This window comes from Sphaerodactylus townsendi, linkage group LG01, assembly GCF_021028975.2.
Source record: "Sphaerodactylus townsendi isolate TG3544 linkage group LG01, MPM_Stown_v2.3, whole genome shotgun sequence".
Taxonomy (NCBI): domain Eukaryota; kingdom Metazoa; phylum Chordata; class Lepidosauria; order Squamata; family Sphaerodactylidae; genus Sphaerodactylus; species Sphaerodactylus townsendi.
The window spans coordinates 93,750,133-93,762,575 of record NC_059425.1 but is presented as its reverse complement, the minus strand read 5'-3'; the positions used below and the strand labels follow the sequence as shown (position 1 = coordinate 93,762,575).

General features: G+C 40.7%; 1 protein-coding gene across 2 annotated transcripts in view; it reads right to left on the bottom strand.

Moving 5' to 3' along the window:
* Positions 1-12,443, bottom strand: part of PRKN (parkin RBR E3 ubiquitin protein ligase) — an 896,318-nt gene that overhangs the window by 595,176 nt on the left and 288,699 nt on the right. For both annotated transcript variants that reach the window (XM_048487681.1, XM_048487690.1), the window contains one exon: positions 1,883-2,001. In XM_048487681.1, the coding sequence (XP_048343638.1) occupies positions 1,883-2,001 (119 nt within the window). The remainder of the gene's footprint in view (positions 1-1,882; positions 2,002-12,443) is intronic.

Sequence of the window (12,443 nt, the reverse complement as noted above, 5' to 3'; positions counted from 1 at the left end):
CTCCTGGCAGCTCCATTCTTAATTGAGGACTTAGAGCAGGTAATAATGACTTCTCCCAATGAGGCAAAAAATATTGTGGTGGAAGACTTCTTTTTTTAGAATATCTGAGGTGGTTAAGAGAACTGCTGTGTTACCAGGGAACTGCTTCCCAGATGTGTGCCGTCTGCTCTGACTGTCCTGGCTAAATTTGCTTTGAGAGCCATTTTAGGAGCTAGCAATGCCATGCTTTAGAAAAAGTTAGGTCAAGGCACAGTTCTGCCAGCCAAAATTGTGTAGTCTCACCTCTGCTGGAACCAGCACATCTTCTTACTTAGGATCTTTGAAAGCTTTGCCTAAAACTCCCAACACTAAACTTCTGGATCATCAAAACAGACACTGTGCTCTACAGCACTCAGCAGGCTAAAGATAGGCAAACTCTGGGCCTTTCCCCACTCTCGTCATTCCCCTCCATGCCGCGCGCTGCTCTCAGCGAGCTGCATCCCAGGCGCGCGCCCGGCCATCCCCACAACCGCGGGGCCATCAAAAGGCGCCGTTAAGAAGAGCGCCTGGGATTCTGCGCGCTGAGGGGCGCGACAGCAGCAGCTTCGGGGCGGCTGCGCTGTCGCTGCCCCTCTCAGTGGGGAGTGCCGAGGGACCCCGCGCTACTCTCCTCGAGTAGCACCGGGCTTTAGGTAAGTGGGGAAAGGCCCTCTTTCTCTGTCATTCCTTTTACCTTCTTTAAAACCCTGTCTACCTCACTTCTCCTTGACACTGAATACCCACTCAGACAGAAGCTCTGCTCTCTTTGCCATTCTCTTTCTTTCCTGTCATGTAACTCTTTATCTGTGTAGCTTTATGAATACAACATTTTCTCTATTCTTATGCTTGAGTACCTTTTCAATTCATGTTCCACTATATTCTCCCTTCTCAGCGCCTGTCTATTGGTGGGGGGTGGGGGCAGAGCGGTGAGGCGGGAAAACTGCCCCTGTTTAAGCTACAGAGGAGTTTTGCACACCAGTGGAAACCTCTGGAGCAACAAAGGGGGATTTCAAAAGGACCTCAACCTTTGCGGTTCAGGAAATTTGCAGAGCAAAGCCATTGCCTTGGAGTGGCTCCAGGGCAGAAACTTGGCACCCATGCTGCAGTGCCGGTGGTTGTGCAAACCTCCTGACTGCATCTGGACATTCCTTGTGCCAACAGAGGGGCAATTTCGGCGTGCAAAATCAACCCAATTCTAAACCTTGCTTTGGAAAAGATCTGGTTGTTGCATGGCTACTGGTAGCCTATTTAGGCCACTTGGAGCTTGTTTGAATGATACTCAGGTAAAGATTCCTAAATCATATATTCTGCTCTCCCTAACTGTCAAGTGTGTCACTTTCCCAAGCTAGCCAGACTGAAAGTGTGAAGAGCTTTTCCCTGATATTGAGCTTAATTCTCTTCAAATAGTTGTGGTTCTGGGTAAATGTCCTGAACCCATGTTAGAGAGTCTATGTATCTTTAAGAATACATGTGAAAGGGAGCACATGTGGTAACAGCTGATTTGTAGGAATGAATTTTTCAGCCTTGTGAGAATGTATTTTTTCTTTCACCTCTTTTATTTTGTGATCTCTCACCAAACCCAGGTAGCATTGCCCTTGTTTATAGAAGTAGAGAGTTTATAATTATACACTTTCTTTGACTGGCTTGTTCCAATTCAAAATTTCCTTTTTCATTAGCAAAATTAACAGATACCACTCTTTCAGAACATTTGTTTACTTATTTTTCTTGCCATATTACAAGACCATGGCCATTATTGTGATTTCCCTTAGTTCTAAAACCCAATTCACAATTTTAAAGATTCGTCATACAATTTACCAGTTCAAACCAGTCAATATTATTTTATAGTAATGAAACACTTGCCTACCCTTGCCAGAGTCAGTGTGCCTTGCTTGCACATTTTGCACCGGACTCGGAGTTTTCCATGTTTCACAGCTTGGCAGGCACTTTTACAGTAAACATAGAAATTGTTGTAACCAGCCATACCTATTGGAAAGAGAAAAAGTGAAAATGTATATATTATTAGGAAGAGTTTGCATTGTTTGTTTGAGAATGAAAAAAAAACTCTCTGCTCTCAGTGACCCAGGGAAGTCCTGCTGCCTCATCATCTTCTGGCGCCCTCGACTCCGCCCATGTCATCATTGACGTGGGCAGGGTTGAGGGCACCCCCCTGATACCCCCCTCGCTCCCAGCTCCCAGGGAGCCGGTTGCCAGCAGCCCCTTCTGCCCTCTCCTCTGGGGAGGCAGAAAAGACTGCTGCCTATTGGCAGTCTTTTCTGCCTCCCTGGAGGGGAGGGCAGAAGGGACTGCTGGCTGCTGGGAGGCTGGGGGTGGGGCTTGGGGAGGCATGTCCATGTCCCCAGGGAGACATGGGGTGTGGCCATGCCCCCTAAGCCCCACCCCCGATTGAAGTCTGTCTTTTCTGTCTCCCTGGAGGGGAGGGCAGAAGGGTCTATGGGGTCCCTGGGAGCAAAGGGGAGTAGCAGTGAGGGGGGTGGAGTCCCGCCTCCAGGCAGCAGCAGCAGGGGGGCACCCAGAGACAATTTGTCCAAGAGATCCCCAGGCTGCAGTCTGGGAAACACTAATTTGGATTGCAATCTCTTGGAGATAAGAATGTTTGTATTTTGAAAATCTGATGTAAGCTGCTTTGGGTCCATGAAATTCAGTGGAATATAAATCAAATATCTGTACCACAGAGGGTTAAAAAGTGAAGCCTCACAAAAATAATTTGGCATGAACTTCACTTAGCTAGCTGGCATAAGTTATCTTGGAAGAAAACTCTGGTCTGTATGGTAACCTCCCTCTGCCTCTTACTGATTAAAAGGGTGCAATTATGGTCTCTGGCTGCCTGGAACTTCCCAAAATCCTGACCCTGGTAGTGTTTAATTTATCACATCAATAATCTACTACAGTCATATCTGAGTGCATTGAAAACTGTCATGCTACCAAATGTTAATTTACTGCTTTCTTAATGAAAAGGCCATCTCTCAACTTTACATATAAAAACAGAAAAGATGACAAGTCATAGGTTTTTTTTTAATTTATTGGACTAATTCAAAATGTGATGGCATTAAATACTTGACAGCTACATTCTTGTTGTGGGGCAGTTTTGAGTTAAAGCAATTAATTCCCTTGCAACTCAGGTCATAAATTATATTTACTAGTGCCAATAAACTGACTACGTATATTAGATAAGGCAGCGAGGAAGGGCATTATACTTATTTTTCTTGAGAATTACTGAAATAAGTGTGTTATTTTGATATCTTTATATACATGTAAAACCTGGTCCAAATAAGCTTTTAGAACTGAAAAGCCAGGACTAATTACTTATTACCTAATAAGTTCTGCATTATTAATATTTGTGAAATTTCTGGGAGTGCATTGGAACTAATGATAGCTTCTCTTATAGTTAGATACTTCAATACAATCTATAAACTCAAAAGAAGACCACTCTAAAAGCAGCTGCAGACAATATTCACTAGGGCAAACAATTATATAACTTCCTAGACTGTGCAGGCTCTGGAATGCACCAACAATTGATGAGCTAATGAAAGTAATTTTGGCTAATGAAGGCCAGGGCTAATGAAAGTAATGTTGCTGTCTCAGCAATGGCATAATCTGAGAGGAATGTATCAGAATCCCTTGCAACATTCAAAATGATGTTGGGTAGGAATGCTCAAGTCACTTAAATGTCATTAGTAGTACTGGGTGCAGCTGCCCAATTAAACAAGCATATAAATCATTTTAATTTGACTATCACATACCCATTACCACAGAACACACATATACACATACAAGGACAAGAAATTAAGTATATAAGATCTAATATTCAGCCTTATACTTCAGATCAGATTTTTCCATGTGCTCTTTAGGATTGGGAGCTATGTTCTATTTTCTTCCTTTTTCTTACTCTCTCTTTCTCTCACTATGGCCCCTAGCCCCTGCAATGTTTCCCCATTGCTCTAATACTTCTACTGGTTCCTGCCACAAAGACTCCCCTCTCCAGATCCCCGAGTTCTCTGGCTTCCACACTCACCCACACTCACCCTAAACCTCCAGCATAATTCTCCCACTCAGATCTCCGAATTTTCTCCTTGCATTCTTTTTCTTTGTCTTTCCCCCACACATTGAGCCTTACTTCTCTCATGTTCTTCTGAGACATGCGTAGATCTATGTATCTCTATCATGGACTAGCCATGAGTGAGACATATGTAAGGATTGTAACTATCAAAGACTTTATTAATTATTGAATTTGAACTTGCCAAAGTAGATTTTTCAAACATTTTGACTTGCTAAAAATTTGATTGCCAATTGTTTTTTAACTTTCTTTTCTGTCTTCCAACTCTTGACTTGGGCCAGCTCTGTCTGCAACCTGTGAGGCTTCTGGCTATGCAAAGGTTCAGTTGATTGGGGTTCCAGCACAGTGGGGTCATCCTGCCAATGCCCCTCATCAGAGGACTCCTGGTTGGCTGATTCTGAGCCCAAGACACAACCTGAAAAGTATTTCCTACCCCTGCACTCTATAGCTACAAGTGCTGCCATTGGAAAGAATACAGGCAGGCCTCTCCTTTGATTCTGGTTGAGGCAATAACAGCAGAAATCCTGGAAAATCACCAACAACTTCTCCCATGTTCTTGCTTGAGACATGCTGAACACGGTAAAAAAAGCTGCATTGAGAAAATCTGATTTTTCCTCTTTTTGTTTAGAAGTCACCTTCACTCCATCAACCCCAATCCAATACTGACTGAGCAAGAATCCTGCCAGCCCCAGAGCCTTGCATCTGCCCCAGCTTATTCACTAAGGAACCATCCTGAACTTAGTCTTGTACTTAACTACTTACTTAACTACTTACATGAAACTGAGATATGGGCTCCAAGTTTGTTAAGAGAAAAGGTGAGGGCAAATGGGCCAGGTGACAGAGCAGGCAGAGTCAGGGCAGAAGAATTAAAAGGAGACAAGTATAAGAAACTAAAGCAAGTTCAAGCAACACTGCAGGAGCCATTCAACTGTTTGGTACTGGCCACTTCCTGCTCCCTTTTATAGAGGCTTCTGAAGGCCAAACTAGATGTGACATTTTTAATGAGCTGGGTATAGGTCCCCCAAATCTGACTTGCATACATTTACAGTCAGATGGCAGCTGCTGGAAAACAGCATCCCTAGTACCCTGTTCAGATCAGGATCGTGGCATTTGGAGGATGGGAGGTTTCAGCCTCCAATCACTATTTTAAAATCCAAAATAGGGGTCCATAATGGGTTGGGAAAATGGCACTGGCAGGAAAGTTGGTATCTCATCTCCTCTGTGATCCTGATCTGAATTGGGCCCTGTTGTATTTTGGGAGCTTGGATCCCAACAGGCACTGTTTGCTGATGAATATAAGAGCTGAGTCAGGAATACCTAGACTCAATTCATGGGAAAATGTCAAGACTAGTCTGGCTCTGAGAATATGCCACCAAAACAGCAGGAATGCTCAGGTGACCTATTGTAAGGGCTATTTCTGACACACAGGGGGATCCTACTCACCCCCATGACATGATGTAACCGTTTATAAAACCTTGTAATAGTATAGATTATTCTCAAATGTTCACCATTCCATTTCCATGATTCATAAGAATGTAAAAAGAGCCTGCTAGATCAGACCAGTAGTCCATTTAATCTAGCATTCTGTTTCACACATTGGCTAGCCAGTTGTCCTGGGGGGCAAACATGGCATAGAGGCTAAGGTCCTCCTTTGCTGCCACCTTCCTGCACTGGAACTTAGAAGTTTGCTGTCCCTAGATATAGAGGCTCCCTCGGTCACTATGTTTAATTGTAGTTGATGGACCTCTCCTCCATGAATCTGCCTAACCCCCATTCAAAGCTATTTATGCTTGTGGGCATGACTGCCTCCCCCAGCAATTAAGCCTACAGTTTAATTACTCATTGGGTAAAGAAGTATTTCCTTTTGTCTGCTTTGAACCTATTACTCCACAACAATTTCATTGGGGGAAAAATTCATTGGGGAAAATAATTCCTCTATCTACTTTGTCGATCTCATGATTGATTTTATAAATCTCTATCATTTCTCCCTGTCAATATTTTCTAGTATGAAAAGTCTCACAGACTCTCCAGCTTTTCCTCAGAAGAAAAGTGCTCCTAGTCCCACCTTTGTACTTTTTCCCAGCTCTGGAATATTTTAGGAGACATGACAACCAGAACTATACACAGTATTTCAAATGAGGCCAAACCATAGCTTTACACAAGGACATTACAATATTGGCCATTTTAATTTCTATTTGATTTTCTATTAATTCTTAGCATGGAGTTTGACTTTTACACTACCACTGACATCTCCATTGAGCCTTATGAAACTACTCCAAGATATTTTTTGATATCTGCCTCAGCAAGTTCAGATTCCATCAGAATATGTAAGAATTTTTTTGTTTCAATATGCATCACCTTATACTTGCTCGTGTGGAATTTAATTGGCTATATGTTTGCCCACTCCTGGAGCTCTTCACAATGTGCCTTGGTTTACATTAACTGGAATAATTAGTTAACACCTGTAGACTCGATTACTACATTACTCAGCCCCAGTTCCAGATAAGTTATGAGCAAATTAAATAGAATGGGTCCCAATACCAATCCTTGTGGGACTCCACTGTATACTTATCTCCAATGAAAGATCTGTCCATTTATTCCTATATTTCGCTTACTGCTATTTAACCAACTTTTAATTCCTAAGAAAATCCATCACCTTATCCCGGGAGTGCCAATATTACTCCAGAGTCTGGTAAGCTAACATCAAAAGCCTTATGGAAGTCCAAAGATATGATGTCCACCCTTATCCACATCCTTATTTATCTGTTCCAAGAACTCCCAAGAAGTTGGTGAGACAAGACTTCCCTTTGAAGAAGCCATGTTGATTTTCCCTCAATAGATTTTATTCCTTGATGTACAAGATAATTATCTCATTAGGAACAGTTTTTTTTTCTAATTTACTTGGAACAGATGTTAGGCTAACTGGCCTGCAATTTCCTGAATCCCCTGTGGACCCCTTTGGGTTCTATTACTTAGTTTTATGCATACATATTACATGTACAATCAGACTTTATTCTATATAACTCCTACCCAGATGTGAAGTAATGATTAATTCACCTGGACCATGAGCCACAAAATAATTTACAGTGTGGGAGCCACAAGTCAAGAGGTCTACAAGCATGATTTCAGCAATACAGACAACAGCAAAGGTTTGAACTGAGAAGTTCAAATATCTTGCACAAAGAATGGTGGATTATCACTGCACTTAGCTCCATCTTCAGCACTATTAGTCTCTTTCATTAATTCTGTTCAAATGGAAATCTAGAAGAACTTGTCAATTGTCTCTCCCAGAGCAACACTGCTGGATATTCAGAGCACTGTAAGAAGCACACTTGGGTCTTTCAGAGAGGAGCAGCAGGCTATAACCAGCAAAATAAAATAAAATTCACCACGTTATGCAGATGAACAGATAGCAATCTCACACTCCTAGAGTCACATTACTGGGCCTGCACAGAGAACGGCATTGCTGGCTACAAGAACAATAGCAATCAGAATAAATTTTAAAAATAATACAGACGTAGGTAAAATGTTACTCAAGATGCACAGATCTTCATCTAACATTAACAGTCCCAGTTTCCGGAGAATATTTACGTCTAATTTTTCACAAACAACCTTGATTGAGATTCTTTCTCTTTGTTTTCAGGGGCAAAGGAAGGTGAAAATAAATCTGTCTTAAATTTGACACCAAATCTGAAGTGGTATTAATACTGAAAATTGTAATTACGGCACAGCGCCAGCAATCACTAGAACTGCTGCAGTATCAACCTTACAACCTTGTCTCTTCTCATTCAATCATGCACTATAGGGTTTCATAGAATTTTCCATTAATATTTTATAGCATTGGCAGTCTGCTCAAATGTGCAGATACAGCAATTGCCAATTAAAAAATTAAAGCCCTATTTTTAAATGCCATCTCTGTGTGCACATGCATGCACACAGAGCAATGGTTCACTGCAAAGTTTTATAAATGTATCTACAGCTCCAAGGGAAAACAAGAAACTGCTGGTATATTATTGATCATTCTCTCAGAAAGTACCTTATGACACTGAACCCCAGGAGTCTGCTATATAACCACACACAAACCCAACATTAACATACCACAATATGTAACAATGCAATTGTAAGCAATGTTACACCTTTCTAAGCCCAATGATTTCAGCAGGTTTAGATTGGTGTCACTTTGCATGGAATTGCCTAGCAAATATACTAACAGTTTTTCAAGTCAAACCGTAATAAATAGATCTGTTTTAGAGATTTATAACCTAGTGTCTGTTATTTAGACGCAAACAAACACACATTTTTATCTGCTCTTGAAACTGTTGGAAAAGTGCCAACATTCACCAAGTCACAATAAAGGCCATATTTTAATTATTTCAAATATTTCTGCTCTGCTTTTAAACATTTAACATATGCATAAAACCACACAGAAAAAACCCAATACATTCACCAATGAAAAGGCAGCAATAAAACAAATAGAAGACAATTGTCTTTTGGTATTTTATGCCTAATAAAGGTTTTTTGTACTTTGTACTAACAAACAGCAGAAACAAAAAGGAGAAGTCAAAGGAGAAGCAAAAAGTCTGATAATCATTGACAAGTGCAATCAAAAGTGCTTTCTCTTTCTGCTACTGATAAATTCCATCGAATGTTCAAAAATGTCTTCAGTAAGCATTTTTCTCAACTAGGCTGTTATAGCAGAAACGTTTCTGTTTCTAGTTGTTGTTATGATCATTCTGCTTCCATTTTGCTAGCATTGGGTTCTATCCCTTGGCTAGCATTTTGGGTTCTATCCCTTGGCTAGCATTTTGCTAGCATTGGGTTCTATCAGCCTACCTGTCCTGCCAAATGCAAAAAGGTTTGGCTAAGCCTTGTCTAGTAGTTCTGGAAAGCATCTGTGGGGCAAAGGAGCTGAGATCAGCAGTAATATAAAATACTTTAGATGATTAAATTCTAGCCCCAAGGAACAGTTGATACATCAATTGCCCTTCGGTGCCTCTACCACTAGCTAAATAGTGGCAAACACAGGGGACTTATTGTATAAAAATATTCATCTGTGTTGACGGAAATATTTCAGTAGTTTCCAAGTCCATAGGAATTACAGATTGAGAAGGAAGGAAGGAAGGAAGGAAGGAAGGAAGGAAGGAAGGAAGGAAGGAAGGAAGGAAGGAAGGAAGGAAGGAAGGAAAGGCAGATGGGCAGCAGTTGTGTTGCATCCAACCAAATTTTTGGCTGGTGAAGAAAAGGAAGGAGTGGTTCCCTTTGACCACAAAATAAAGGCTGTGATGAGCTTATGCAAAAACAATATAAGGCGGGTGCTGTAGAAGGGAGGAAAATGAAAAACGAGCTGGATCCAAACCATTCTCTCCAAATGTTCAAAGTTCAGGGAGAGGAATTAAAATCAGCTTTAAATGGTTAAGAAAACTAATTTGATTCTGTTCTCTCAACTGAAGAGTTCAAAACCAATTGTCCCCAGAGTGCATCATCTAATTTGGCTATTTAACATTCTCAGTGAATCAGTCTGTCAGTATCAGATGATGAGTAAAAGAATTATTATATTAATAAACTTAATTTTTTTCTTGACTGGATTAGTTGTGATGTATGGAAGTAAAATATTTAGCACATGTTTTAACAAAAGGAGAAAGTATTTGCCTTTAGAACTCAATAACTACACAAGTACCACGTTGCCAGTGGCACTATAGAAACTAACATAATAAACTCATTGAATCAGAGTTCACTTTATCAAATGCATGACTCAGATGATGTGAGCTCTGACTCAGTGAAGGCTCCAACTTTGGCACCCCCGTTCTCTCCAAACTCCAAACTGAACTATCTTCTGAACAATAAGGACCCTAAGACACTGGAAATGGTGGCCAACTTCCTGGTTGAAATAATGTTCTGGGCTTCCCCCCTTGCATAAGTTATGTCTGTATACTCCTGATACTTCTATCAGCCTGTATTATTCTGTCTAACCCTATCTGGTGTATATTATATATTTTCTCCCTCTTTTTACTCCTGATGCCTAATAAAGGTCTAGTTTGAATTTGAAATCCATTGTTTGGTTCTGAGCCTTAAAATTGCTTGAGAAAACCGAGATCTTAGATTTGAATGGGTTGATTGACAGCACAGTATTCCAGTGCATTTAGACAGGAGGTGGGTTAGGCCAACCTTGGTGCAGGATAATAGAAGTGCATCATCTGCATAAAGCAGTAATGTACTTGGCATATAGCTTCCCCAGGATAGATAATAAGCTAATTGGATGGTAGTTTAAGTAGTCTCCCTTTTTGAAGATCGGGACAATAATTGCCTCTGTCCAGACCGCGGGCCTCTGTACCAATGTTATATAGCTTTACCAATGAGGTATCTTGTACAGATTTATTTGACTCATATAAAACCATGAGGGAAATTTCCCAACTAGTAAGTTTTTACTGCTTTGAAAGAGAATTGCACAAAAATGGATATCAGAATATGGGGGGGGGGGGGCCTCTGACTGTCTGAGGCTCTATTTCCACCATTTAAAATTAACAGATGGTCTTGAATGCACATGACTAATTTCATCTTCAAGTCCAGATTGTTCATTCCATTTACCATCCAACTGCTCCTGGTAACTCCCCCTTCCTTTGCCTGCAAAATGTGAACTTTACACACAATTGCATAAACATAAATCATTTTCTTCACAGCAAGAAAACGTAAAGTATATAAGTGGAAAATAGAATGTTTCAACTAAAGTATGAACGGTTACGCTGGACTGCCCTTATTTAAATAATGTACCCTTTAAATGAAAAATTGAAACCACTGGCTATGACCTAAAGAAGTAAAAGGACACTGTCAGACAAGGGAATGTGACACTCCTTTTATGCAAGATTTTGCACGTTTGGACTGAAGTTCTCTCATAAGAACATAATCTCCTGTGAGATTAACCACACTGCAAATTCCCAGCCATAGTAAGGCTATTTCATGTATGAAGTAGAAATCAGCTTTGGATAAATTGCTTAGGAAGGTATACCATCTGTATGTGTATGTCTGTGGCTTCACTCTTTCTCTCTACTCTTTCCAACTTCATTCAGTACCAACTCTTTTTCAGGACAGCAAATTTAGTCCCACTTCTATGCATGTAAATTACTTTTAGGGATAAGTGAATGAAAGAATTCTACTTGGGAAGAAGGTGAGGACCTCCTTCCTACTTAGGATTCTTCCATCGTTAATCCAGAGATTTTGTTCTGATGATTTTCTACTGAATTCCATGGAACTCTGAAACGCAGGACCAGGGGAAAGGTTGCTTCTCCCCATATTCCAAGTGATTGTGCAGGCCACAAACAAAGGAAGTAGAATTTATGTTCTATGGGTACAAAATTCCGCAAGCCTGACAACTGGAGATCTTTGGAGAAATTCACCAGTGTATTGCAATATGAAAAGAACACATATGCAGGGGGAAATCAGGTGTTTTGGCTGATCGACTAGTCTTATTATTTTTACATTTTTTAGTGTTAGAATTGATTTATCGATCTATCTATATGGTTATGTAATTTAAAAATTCTAAAGTCCTAAAAATATGAAAGAGCAGGGAGGCCATAGGAAATAGAAATGACATGGCAGGACAAGAATTAGGAAGTATTTGGTAATAGGGAGGAGGGGGAAGCATGCAAAGCAGCATGAGGGAGTGGGGTGATAAGACTAAATGGGCTGGCTGCGGGCAGAAGGAAGAGGTTGGGCAAAGCTGTGCCCCCTGGCAAATCTGTCCAACTCTGGAAGCAAAGCAAAATTAAAATCGTGCAATTTGCTTGCTGTGGAGAGAGTTGAAAATGAAAATGGGGCTAGAGGAAATATGTCCAAACAAGAAATCTTGTTGTGGCGGACACTTGCTTCCACCATGCAACAAACTTAATGTGCGTAATCAGTCATTAAATACATACCTACTCCAACTGCATATCACATACTCTTCCATATGATTCAATAACTTAGATTTCCCAAATGCAAATCCTGCATTAAGTGTGATTTTAAACCTGTTGCCATGACAGTAGATTACACACAGGAAATGCTTGCAACTATAATATGCTTATTATTTCCTTAACCAGCAAAGGATATGCACTGTGTTTTAATGTTTAATTTAAAAAGAGGCAAGCTATTTCCTGCTTTGCTCTTCAGCTTCCTAGTCTGTACATTTTTTGTCCTATTGTGTTACTGAACTGAACTTTGAGCAAGTCTTGCCAGATGGAACTTTGTCTAGCCAGTGAATCTAACCATTGTCAAGACATATTTTTATCCGTAATCAACTCAGCAAATGCCTGCAGAAATGTGTAACTCTTAAGCAGACACCCCTCACCCCACCCCCCCCAAACGTTTATCACATGTG